The sequence below is a fragment of the Trichomycterus rosablanca genome, chromosome 21, assembly GCF_030014385.1.
Source record: "Trichomycterus rosablanca isolate fTriRos1 chromosome 21, fTriRos1.hap1, whole genome shotgun sequence".
In the NCBI taxonomy this organism is placed as follows: domain Eukaryota; kingdom Metazoa; phylum Chordata; class Actinopteri; order Siluriformes; family Trichomycteridae; genus Trichomycterus; species Trichomycterus rosablanca.
The window spans coordinates 18,646,917-18,659,818 of record NC_086008.1 but is presented as its reverse complement, the minus strand read 5'-3'; the positions used below and the strand labels follow the sequence as shown (position 1 = coordinate 18,659,818).

Sequence of the window (12,902 nt, the reverse complement as noted above, 5' to 3'; positions counted from 1 at the left end):
TTCGATTCCCTGGATGGACGAGCGGGGTCCGTCATGTTTTACACTTTGGTTACATTCATGACAGGAACGGTAGCTACTCATTACACAAGGTTCATCACTTCACAAGGTTATATCGAACACAGTCATGGACAATTTAGTGTCTCCAGTTCATCTCACTTGCACGTCTTTGGACTGTGGGAGGAAACCGGAGCACCCGGAGGAAACCCACGCGGTCACGGGGTCAAACCCAGGACCTTCTTGCTGTCAGGCGACAGTGTTACCCACTTAGCCACCGTGCCACCTTCCTTTCTGTGTGTAGTTTCCTCCAGGTGCTCTGGTTTCCTCCCACAAGTCCAAAGACTTACAGTCAGGTTAACTTTTGCCTTCTGCCCAATGAACCGACCCACCAAACCCTGACCGGGATAAATCGGTAGTAAAACAGACAATAAATATATGAAATAAAGTGTTTTTAATTCCCTTTTTCTGGGAGCAGAGGTGGCGCAGCGGTATCTTCCGCCCTGGTTCTAATCTCAGCTCTACTACCGGTCGGCTGGGCGCCATCTAGCGGGAACGACTGGCTAATGCCTGCAGCAGATTCAAATTGGCCGTCAAGTCTGTTGGGTGGGGGAAAAAGACCGGACTGATAAAGTGGGTGCAAGAACCCTGATTACTGAGGCATGGGCGAAAAAGAAGGGGTTGAGGGACTGCGCATGGGTCAGAGGGGGCGTGGGGCAGTGGAAGACTAATTGGCTTGGCTAAATCCAGAATTGGATATAATTTTATCGCAAAATGTTTAATTGCCTGAATCCGAACACTTGGGCCATGCAGAGCATGCAAAACATCCCAGGCTGTAAAGTCATAGAGGAACCCATGGGTTGAGGTCAGGACTCTGTGCAGGCCAGTCAAGTTCTTCCACAACAAACTCACTCATCCAACTGGTGCACAGTCATGTTGGAACAGGAAGGGGCCATCCCCAAACTGTTCCCACAAACTTGGGAGCATGAAATTGTCCAAAATCTCTTGGTATGCTAAAGCATTAAGAGTTCCTTTCACTGGAACTGAGGGGCCGAGCCCAACTCCTGAGAAACAACCCCACACCATAATCCCCCCTCCACCAAACTTTACACTCGGCACAATGCAGTCAGACGAGTACCGTTCTCCTGGCAACCGCCAAACCCAGACTCGTCCTCTCTGCTCACTGTTCTTGAGCTAATCTGAAGGCCACATGAAGTTTGGAGGTCTGTAGCGATTGACTAATACCACTGACGGTCGACTGTGGAATATTTAGTAGCGAGGAAATTTCACGACTGGACTTGTTGCACAGGTGGCATCACGGTACCACGCTGGAATTCACTGAGCTCCTGAGAGCGACCCATTCTTTCACTAATGTTTGTAGAAGCAGTCTGCATGCCTAGGTGCTTGGTTTTACATGATTTAAATGGTTGAATACTTTTGGCAATATATTGTATGCCATTGCCACCCTAGTTTTTGGAACAGACTCATGACCCACAGTGACCCTTAATGCACTAATAACTAAAGATATACGATTAAATGAATGTTCTCTGATGGACTACCCATTCATTACACTCTTTCTTCCTCCTGCAGTGTCTATTATTTTACCATCTGGGTTCCCTCTCTTTATTCGGCTGAACCCGTCCTGCAAATAACATAGAGAGAAAAAGAAAACGTACATCCTTTCAGGATGTTATTGCTGCTGAGTCTCTTCCCAAGTGTAATTACCGTGATTTCAAAAGCCCCGGTGTGCTAAATGAAGTGTTCGGCTTTTGAATTGGATTCGCAGGTCGGATTATAAGAGACTGTTATGCTGGTGTAATGAAGTGTTTCTGCAATCGAGAAAAGGACAAAGTGTTGCAAGACGGGGTTGGTTAATAGCACACAGGCTGAGTCCTAACCATTGTGACCACCTCCTTGTTTCTACACTCACTGTCCATTTTATCAGCTCCACTTACCATATAGAGGCACTTTATTCCATCTGTATTCCTCTTTCACCCTGTTCTTCAATGGTCAGGACCCCCACAGGACCACTAAAGAGCAGGTATTATTTGGGTCATGGATCATTCTCAGCACTGCACTGACACCGACATGGTGGTGGTGTGTTAGTGTGTGTTTTTAAATACCGTGTCCACTCACTGCCCACTTTATTAGACACTATAAAAACACGAGCTGGAACCAGAGCTGGGATCTCGAATACATCGTATTGAATCTCATCTCTGCCATCGGGCTAAGGCTGAGCGGCCACACGAACAACAATTGGCCTGTTGTTCAGATAGGGGTGGGATTAAGCTGGATAGGGACTCTCATGACTGGTACAATTATGACCTCTGCTGGCTGATTGATGGCGCCTGTACAGAGATTAGAATAGAGTGCTTTCAGGGTGTGTCTCTCCGTACACAATGCTGAGCTGCACTGCACTCGTCAAAGTATAAGTAATTAGATGAATACGACTGCTGCCCACGTGTCGGAGGGGGCGTGGGTTAGCTTCGTTCTCCTCGATCAGAGCCGGGGATCGGCATTGGTGGAGAAGAAGGGTGACGCAATCGGGCAATCGGACGCACTAAAAAGGGAGAAAAAGGGGAGAAAAACAAAGTATGTAGAGAAACAGATGGACTACAGTCAGTAATTGTAGAACTACAAAGTGCTCCTATGGATTGGCGTGAACGATAAGGTCACAAATACTGTAAAGCTTGTGTGCTGAAATAAACTACATTTATCTCCTAACTTAACTTATCCCGTATCCTGCGTTCTCATTGGCTGTAGCTCGACATTGCACTCACTGCCAGTGACAACCTAATCTCAACACGTTTCACACCACAGGATTCTGAGTCGCTGACAGGTCCAGAAATTTAGAGTCTGCAAGCGATCGGTGAACGATCAGTTGTAGCCTAGTGGTTAAGGTACTGGATTGGTAATCAAAACGTCGCTGGTTCAAGCCCCTCCACTGCCAGGTTGCCACTTCAGCAAGGCCTCAATTGCTCAGACAATGTGCTGTCACAGCATTGAGAGTCGCTTTGGATAGAAGCGTCTGCAAAATGTCGAAAATGTAAATGGTCAGTGAGCCACAAATACTACACAACTCTGAACAATCACAACCTTATTTTGCATCTCGTACACTAAACTCTCACATGCTTCACAAAGAAATAGCTTTTAAAATAACCAGGTGGTGGAAACAGCTTGACGCTAAACGCTGTGGAATGAATTAGGAGTGAAAAGCTGCCTTGTCCTCTCAACATTCTTGGCTAGGTTAGCGAAATGGCTCATCTTGGGGAATAATTCAATGAAACCCTGACTGCAACACAAACAGCTAAACCTAATGTAGTTTCTGACTAAAATCTATCATGCAGCGAGCTGAAATACCCTATCGATCATAAAAAAGATGACTTGTCTAGTGGCAGCCTGGTTTTCCTGGATCTGATGTGTTAAAGGGTTTTATTGCTTTTCTCTACCAAGGTACATACTCCAAACCACAAAAAAGCAAGCATAAGTGCTGGACATTTATTTGTGCATGTGTGAAAAAAATCCAGGCCAGTTGGAGGTGGCCAGAGGGAGGAGGAAGCAGGCAGCTTCCTTTTTTGTTCTTTTTTTTGTTCTTTTTCAAACAACAAGAAGGAGGCCCTGATAGAGAGGGCTTCCTGGGCTTGGCAACGAAAGCAAACAAGGAACAGCAAAGAATGCCTGGTGGTCCTACATTCCTGACCTTCCCCTACCTGCTAGGTAGAGTTAAAACTCTTGGCATAACATGAAAACCACCTCCTTGTTTCTACACTCACTGTCCATTTTACCATATAGAAGCACTTTGTAGTTCTACAATCACTGACTGTAGTCCATCTGTTTCTCTGCATGCTTTGTTAGCCCCCTTTCTTTAATGGTCAGGACCCTCACAGGACCACCACAGAGACACAGGGAGAGTCCTGATAATTGAAGAACAGCATGAAAGGGGGCTAACAAAGCATGCAGAGAAACAGATGGACTACAGTCAGTAATTGTAGAACTACAAAGTGCTCCTGTTGGAGTAGAGCTGATAAAATGGACAGTAAGTGTAGAAACAAGGAAGCGGTTTTAATGTTATGAAATGTGCTTTTGGTTTGGAGCGTGATCTCCGGGACTCTCCTCCAGGCTGGGTGGAACACGTCTGGAATTCACCAGAGAGTGGGCAGGTCTGGCTAATGGTCTATAACACTCCGCTGTGACCGCCTCGTGAGACACCAGTGCTTGTTTGCTCAAGTGCTCAAGTGCTGCTTAAGCTCTGATTGGATGCCTGAAAGAATCAACATCACTATTATAGTCAGCGGACTGTTTCTGATTACTGTGGCCGAGCGGATTGAAGGAAACATATCAAGTGTCAAAGCTTTGGGAAATGGGACATTTTTAAGGTCAATATGATGATACATGTCTGTTGATGCTGGTCAATAAAAGGCAGACAATCCCCACACCTACAGGTAACACCAAACACAGCACCAAATATAAGGCAGTGCTGACTCTGTACTGGTGGCACCATGAGCAAGGTCCATAGTTCTTTCGGCCCCTGACGTGCTATATCATGATAGACCTTGCTCTGACCCAACAGAGAAACAAACTGGGCAGAGATGGCTTAGAGGCTAAGGTCCTGACCTACTAATGAACATAGACAGGTAGAGGCTAACATGCCAACTCAGACAAGCAAGACGTTGGCACACATGAGCTCCTTCAACTCTCAATTAGAAAGCCGATAGACGGTTGGGAGTGCCATTGCTTTGGGATTCTGCTACCGGGGACCCCGATCACGCCCGAGGAGGGTATATAACTTTTGTACAGGCACAGTGGGTCACAGGCACAGCATCAATGATCCCACCCCATTCTTAGTTCAGTCTTTTCCCACCCGGCAGACTAGTGGCCAATTGTGTCTGCTGTAGGCTGAGATCCGAACTCGGACTATATTTCATTGAGGGTGGCACAGTGGGTAGCATGCTCACCTTACTGCAAGAAGTGCCTCGGTTTGATTCCTTCTGGCTATGAATGGTCACCCTGTGCCCCCTTGGGTTGTCCTCACACAAGTCCAGGCTAATTGGAGCCACTACAAATTGTGAAGGTGTGTCTATCTGATGACCTCCCTGGGGTGTTTCCAGCCTTTTGCCCAAGACCCACGGTGACCCTGAACGGGATAAAGCAAGGACCCTAGTCCCTAGTCCGGTTGTGTGGGAATGCCATTGCTTTGGGAGACAATCCATCAAGTCCTTGGCAATGTAAAGCTTGCTCAACTGTGGGTAGTGTCACTTTGGTTCCAGCAGACTTGTTTTTGGTAGTTCTACCAAGCCATACCCTGTCCTCTAAGCATTAGGTAATAGTCTAACTTTTCTTCCCAACCTTGGCATAGAGACACAGTGGCACAGTGTTCTATGCCACTATCTACACAACCAAGTTGCTGGTTTGAACCAGCAGTAATAGTGACTGTAGGGAGGTTACAAAAGTATTAGCAGTATTAGCAAGGCTGAGAACCGGTGGTGGGTGATGAGGCCAGGGCCCCAACAAGATAATCTTAAAGTGAGGGTTCTGTGTACCACATCAAGCCTAGCAAACCATTTCTTTACAAGTGGCTTTGTGTTCCATAGCATAGTCATGTGAGAACAGGACAGGAAGTCGCCCAAACTTCCTCAAACAAATTCTTTAAAATGTATTTTTATTATGAAGTATTAATATTTATCTTCAATGTAACCATGTGGCACAGCCAAAACCATCAAATACAGCTAATAAAACTGGGGTTTCCCCAACCGAAATGTATTTGCATCAACAGCTTGTTTCAGTTTCTGGCCTGAAGACATGAGTTCAAACAGATCTGGTGGTAAGCACTTGGAACTCTTGGTCCATTGGGGTCTATTGGGCCCAGTCTGAGCACATTGCTTAATTTGCCATGCTAGTTATGGTCGGCATTTGGGGTTCCTCTTAATTGACAAGTCCCCTACGCTTCTTGACCATTCGCTGCAGGTGGAAGTGTTTCTACTGTATATATCAAGGTTGCTTCCTTACAACTTTGCCAGCTCATTTGTTGGAAAAGCTGCCTTTACTGGAACTGAGATGGTCTGGCTCGGTCTGGTTTTCCATGACCATATGAGGTCAGTACACCCAGTGATGCACCAGTTTTCAAGCATTCATGATGGAACCAGCCTGAATGAGAGGGTTCTTTTCTGTCTGTAAATTCACACAGCTTGGTGGGACTGGGGTGCTGCTTGTTGTATTGCAGTCCCCAGCTGGTTTTAAGGGTTCCCTATCTTCACACATATTAAGACAATCGGTTCTCAGTTCTGCGCTATCCCTGTTCTGTACACTTTCTCTGTCACGGGCTGTTGATGTCTGAGTTGTTGGTTTCCGTAACTTGGTCACCTTATTTATTTGCCTTTATTCCCTTTTTTGCCTCAGTATTGTTCTACCTTGGTCAAGCACCTTGCACTTGGGTTCATTTTCAATTCTTGCAGGTGCAGGACTTCACCTCGTACTATATACTATAGCACACGTAGCACTGGACTAGTACCCTGTCTGGGGTCATTATAGCGATATACATACTAGGACAAGTCTAGTCCAAACTGTTAAGAGGGTGTGGGTACTTTTCTGGGCGTGCAGTGTGTTAAAGGAAGTGGCAGTGCACTGAAAGAAGAAGTCAATGTGTGAATACATTCCAAAATGAACAGAATTAGCATATGTAATTATAAACCGCCTAAGGCGTAGAGTTATGTATACATGTAGTTGCTGTTCTAGGCGTTCGTGATTGAAAGGCGACTGGAGATAAGACCATCACAGGTTTAATATCACTTATGATTCTACATACAGTCTGTTGAGTTAATTGATGCCTACTGGCTTTATGATTAGGGATTAGTCTGACCAGCCATCTAGTGATTGGGCCAACAAATATGAGGCTAAACCTGATGCGACCACTCTTTTTTAGAAACACTCTTGATACCAGTGATGCTTTATCCGTCCTTAAGTTGTCCCAGGGGGGTTTGACAAACACCTTGATTCTTTGGTTGTTACCGATCAGCCATAACATTAAAACCACCTCCTTGTTTCTACACTCACTGTCCATTTTATCAGCTACACTTACCATATAGAAGCACTTTGTAGTCCTACAATTACTGACTGTAGTCCATCTGTTTCTCTGCATGCTTTGATAGTTCCCTTTCATGCTGTTCTTCAATGGTCAGGACCCCCACAGGACCACCACAGAGCAGGTATTATTTAGGTGGTGGATCATTCTCAGCACTGCACTGACACTGACATGATGGAGCTTTTAAACACCTCACGGTCACTGCTGGACTGAAAATAGTCCACCAACCAAAAACATCCAGCCAACAGCGCCCCATGGGCAGCGTCCTGTGCCCACTGATGAAGGTCTAGAAGATGATCGACACAAATAGCTGCAATAGATGAGCGATCGCCTCTGACTTTACATCTACAAGGTGGACCAACTAGGTAGGAGTGTCTAATAGAGTGGACAGTGACTGGACACGGTATTTAAAAACTCAGCAGCGCTGCTGTGTCTGATCCACTCATACCAGCACAACACACACTAACATACCACCACCATGTCAGTATCACTGCAGTGCTGAGAATGATCCACCACCTAAATAATACCTGCTCTATGGGGGTCCTAAGGGGGTCCTGACCATTGAAGAACAGAGTGAAAGGAGGCTAAAAACTTATGTAAAGAAACAGATGGACTACAGTCAGTAATTGTAGAACTACAAAGTGCTTCTATATGGTAAGTGGAGCTGATAAAATAAAAAATACCCACAGAACTTAACTCCAGGGGTTCGTTTGAGTATAAACAAACCTTAAAATTGATTTCGGACATGGGTTGGAATCCTGGCTCTGCCATGCAGTCATTGTTGGGACTCTCTTGTCTCCGGTTGCGCCCAAGGACCAAGGAGCTCCAGGAAAGTAATGAAACAGAAGAAGGCCTAGCACTGATCTCTGTGGGACTCTGGTATTTACCAAGAAATAACAATAAAACATCTATAAGTGATAGAGAATTCAAACCAGGCAGGAGCAAATGTAAGTGTTGTGGCTTTTTCTTTCCTTCCTTCTACATTATGTGCTCGTTTTGGTAAGTAAATGTAGCCATGTTCCTTAAAGAGCTTTGTACTAGAGTGTATCGTATTCTTCCTTCTTACTTAGAAACTGTAGTCAGTAGTCACCGAAAATAGGGTCGGGGTTGGTTGAAAACACTAGCCGCAATGTGGAAACACACCCTGGACAGGACACCAATCACCCACAGGCAACACACACTTGGGAGCAATTTAGAGCAACCAGTCTAGTCTTCCAGTCAACCAGTCTACCTTCTAAACTCATGGTGCAACTGAGGGGGTGGAAAGAACCACGTCAGCGGACTGACCACTCGAATAGTTCTGGACCCAAACCATAGCCAAGAGTCTAACCAGCCAAAAAAATCAATGCCCACCTGACCTTACAGGGTTTAATGTACACCAGGTTTTCATGATCCATCCAGACCTGCCTCCGTGTCTTCGTTCCTACAAAGCCAGCTTGACTGCCAGCAGTTCCTCATCCCCCCAAGGACTGTGTGCAAAGACTCAGCACCGAAGTGCAAAGACTCAGCACTGAGCTGCAAACCGATCATGCTCATATAGCTGGAAGTTCAGGTGCGATGCAGTGCACTAATTAGCGCTAGGTACCATGGGAGATGTAGTCCACCAGGATACTAACAAGACAGCCTGCATGCCCCTACGCCAACACAATCGGGTACCCCAGGTACCCAAGAATCTTAGTACCCTCTTGTACAAGAGTGTCCGACCACAAATGCATTTTACCGCCTTTGTCCCCCAATTAAGGACCCCAACGGCGTCCAAGGGGGGTATATATTTGCCTGACACACTCCCGCCGATGCATGCACAGTCATACCAATCCTTAGGTGGATTTGCACCCGAGTTCGGCTTCCCTTACAAAGAGCCATATCCCGATCTCTGCGCTCCTCCACTGTCTGAACAGGCGAATTGGGCAACCAAGGTCCTTACAGAGTGGTGATAACCCCATTCCCACCCAACAGAAGCCAATTTTGCCTGCTAGAGGGCGCCCAGACGACTGGACAAATGCTGTTTTGACCAAATAAGGGCAATAATAAGAGCACAGACATACTTTTTATAACAGGGGAGTGTGTTAAAGCCAATATAAATTTGGACTACTATGTTCCACATGGTCATGGTGAGGTATCTTGGTACTTGCTCATTCCGTTGGTTTGCCAAGCTCCATCCAAACTAATTATTAATTTAAAAAGACACGCATATAAATCAACCTGGATGCCTATGAACAGTGAGGAAAGCACAGAATCTACAGTAGATCTTTCCACAGCTGCTGACTGGATTCTGGGTGAAATTTGGTTTTCACGCTATGCTGTTGCCTCCTGACTCATAGCTGCTGCATTTAACAAGTGGGTGGAACAGGAACTGGGTTTAATATGAACAAGAATCTCAGCACAGCAGTTCAGCCACTGTGAAAACAACCAGCTAGTTTTATAACCGAATGTTAGATCAGTAGTTAGATTAGATCCCTAATTGAGCTCATTATAGCTGCTTATTAGATATACACCGATCAGCCATAACATTAAAACCACCTTGTTTCTACACTCACTGTACATTTTATCAGCTCCACTTACCATATAGAAGCACTTTGTAGTTCTACAATTACTGACTGTAGTTCATCTGTTTCTCTGCATGCTTTGTTAGCCCCCTTTCACCCTGTTCTTCAATGGTCAGGACCTCCACAGGACCACTACAGAGCAGGTATTATTTAGGTGGTGGATCATTCTAAGCACTGCAGTGATACTGGTATGAGTGGACCAGATACAGCGGTGCTGCTGGAGTTTTTAAACACCGTGTTCACTCACTGTCCACGCCTACCTAGTTGGTCCACCTTGTAGATGTAAAGTCAGAGACGATCGCTCATCTATTGCTGCTGTTTGAGTCGGTCATATTCTAGACCTTCATCAGTGGTCACATGACGCTGGATATTTTTGATTGGTGGACTATTCTCAGTCCAGCAGTGACAGTGAGGTGTCTGATCCACTCATATCAGTACAACACACACTAACACACCACCACCATGTCAGTGTCACTGCAGTGCTAAGAATCATCCACCACCCAAATAATACCTGCTCTGTGATGGTCCTGTGGGGGTCCTGACCATTGAAGAACAGCATGAAAGGGGGCTAACAAAGCATGCAGAGAAACAGATGGACTACAGTCAGTAATTGTAGAACTACAAAGTGCTCCTATATGGTAAGTGGAGCTGATAAAATGGACAGTGAGTGTAGAAAAAAAGATGCTGCGTATTTAAAGACCCTCAACTTGCAATCCCACAAGCCTGTGAGCAGCCTGTTCGTTTGGCTCGAAGCCCCGTGGTCCGTCCTTCTGAAAGCCGAGAGGAACGACGAGGACTTCGGCACTGCGCCAAGACCGACTAGACAAAAGCCCGAGCCTGGCACTGGGGCCAAATTCCCACGTCTATCGATTCACGTTCGGTAGAACCTGTTTCTTTGTCTATGTGGACGTTGCTATGCTTAAATTAGAGGCTGAGGGTGTTCAGGTCACCTAGATTTACCACACTTGCTTCCTTGAGCACTTTCTTGGTACTTATCGCTTCACGTCCTTTGTTTATCATTAACTAGAAGAGCAAGATCAAGTTTCTGATACGTAGTCAAGACGAATATGGAAGGTCCATTAATTTTGGCACCTTAAAATAAAAACCAGCGTTGGGAAAACTAGAGTTTGTTGACCTTCAAGCAGAGACTATAAAAAGCTACACTGCAAAAACTGCCCATATCCACTATAGGAGCAGTAATGCCACCCCTGACACCCCAAACAAGTGGTCAACAAGCCCCTATTTCTACAGTAAGAACCAAGAAACTATTTGGAACCCAAGCCAGAACCTAATCCTGACAACAGGGAGAGTATCTGTGAGTCTTTGTCCTCCAAGAGCTCTGGGAACCTAAGATGCAGGCCTAAAAGAACCAGAACGTTCCAGCTTTCTGGTAGAAATGCTAATGCTAACACTAGCTTTTTTAAATAGATGGTTGTAGGTCCTTGGAATGCTCGTTTGGCCTGTTAGCCGCCAGAACCAAGAAACTATTTGGACGCTCTTTGTCCTTTGAAGCTCTGGGAACCTAAGATGCAAGTCTAAAAGAACCAGAACGTTCCAGCTTTCTGGTAGAAATGCTAATGCTAGCTTTATTAAATAGATGGTTGTAGGTCCTTAGAAAGCTCTCGTTTGGCCTGTTAGCCGCCAGTCTGATCTAGCAGTGCGCTAATGACAAAATACAATCACGACTACTGTTTATTCAATCAATATCGATGCTAATCAAGACTCTGATACAATATACTGGTATTACCCTTACAAACAGAGCAAATCTAGCCATTATACAGTCACGATGCTAATTTAGCTGCGTCCTAAATCACATCTTTGTGTACTAGCGGTGCCTAATTCTACAATAGGAACCAAGAAACTATTTGGAACCCATGCTAGAACCTAATCCTGACAACAGGGAAACTATCTGTGACTCTTTGTCCTTCAAGAGCTCTGGGAACCTAAGATGAAGGTCTAAAAGAACCAGAACGTTCCAGCTTTCTGGTAGAAATGCTAATGCTAGCTTTATTAACCAAACTGCTGTAGAAATAATCCCACTTGCTTGTACCTGTAACCAATGCAGGTGAATTTATTTGCTATTATTTGTTTGTAGGTCCTAGCCGCCAGTCTGATCTAGCGGTGTGCTAATGACAAAATATAATCACTACCACTGTTTATGCAATCAATATCGATGCTAATCAAGACTCTGATACGATATATTGGTATTACCCTTATGAACAGAGCAAATGTGTAAAAACGTACCTGCACACTCGACCTCCGCTGAGTTGTAGTTTCCATCCGTCTGAGTCTCTGTGCTCGAATCTTCAATCTGTCACAATTATTACTCATCACTACTCATTTAAATAAACTAAACACCATCGTCCCCATAGTTCGTCTTCTTCTGCATGCTATGTGGTGGTAGCCCATGATTGAAACCCAAGTGAGCACCCCTTGTGATGAGAACTCATAACACCAATTAACATGTCAAAAATGTCAAAATACTCACCGCTCGCAGGTTCATTGATTCAGTCTGTTATCTTAAAGCAGCACAATAAAATAATAATAATAAAATTTTAAATACACAAACATGGGTTAAAAGACAGACTGGGTTAAGTACATCAGAAACTGCTTATCTACTGGGAATTTTACAGTTTATTCAAAAAATAATAATAATACACTGTCGTGGAAGCCACCCGACCGATCTGGGTATGAATCCATCCTTGCAGATCACCCGTACATGCCGATTCTCCTTCCTGGTCCGGATGGGATCTTCCAGCAACACAAGGCGACACGTCACATGACCAAGACTTCCGAATACTACCCTGACCCCTTCATTCGCCAGACTTGAACTCGGTTCAGCATCTGTGGGAGCACCTCGATGGTCGTGTTCGCTCTATGGACCCCCCTTCCCTACACCCCCTCCAGCAGCTTTTGGATGCACTGTAGTCAGGATGGGTCCAGATACCTTTAACAACCTTTTTGAGTCACTCCCAGCCCGGCTATTGGCAGCACACGGCGGTTACTCTGGATATTAGCAACTCTCCCTGGAGGTAAATGAAAGAAAAAACGGTTCCAATCAATTGGAATGGTGACGACTTTTTTGTTTTTGGACGAAGACCAAAGCGTGTTGCGCCCCCATGCACAGTGCAGAGGAAGGTTAGAGAGAAAAAAAATCACTAAGGATACACGTTGGTCGGGCTTGCCAGGAAAAAGCCTTTCCCATCCATGACAAGTTTGCTTTTCCACCTTTCACTGATAACGGCTTGTTTTCGCTTTTTGTACCAAGGACAAAAAGGACTGAG

The 12,902-nt window shown here is 45.2% G+C and overlaps 1 protein-coding gene across 1 annotated transcript in view; it reads right to left on the bottom strand.

Moving 5' to 3' along the window:
- Positions 1 to 11,916, bottom strand: part of si:dkey-193c22.1 (uncharacterized protein LOC567837 homolog) — a 56,356-nt gene extending 44,440 nt beyond the window's left edge. Inside the window, exon 1 of the mRNA XM_063017488.1 lies at positions 11,863 to 11,916. Coding sequence (XP_062873558.1) covers positions 11,863 to 11,898 — 36 coding nt within the window. The 5' untranslated portion in view covers positions 11,899 to 11,916. The remainder of the gene's footprint in view (positions 1 to 11,862) is intronic.
- Between the last annotated feature and the right edge of the window lie 986 nt (positions 11,917 to 12,902).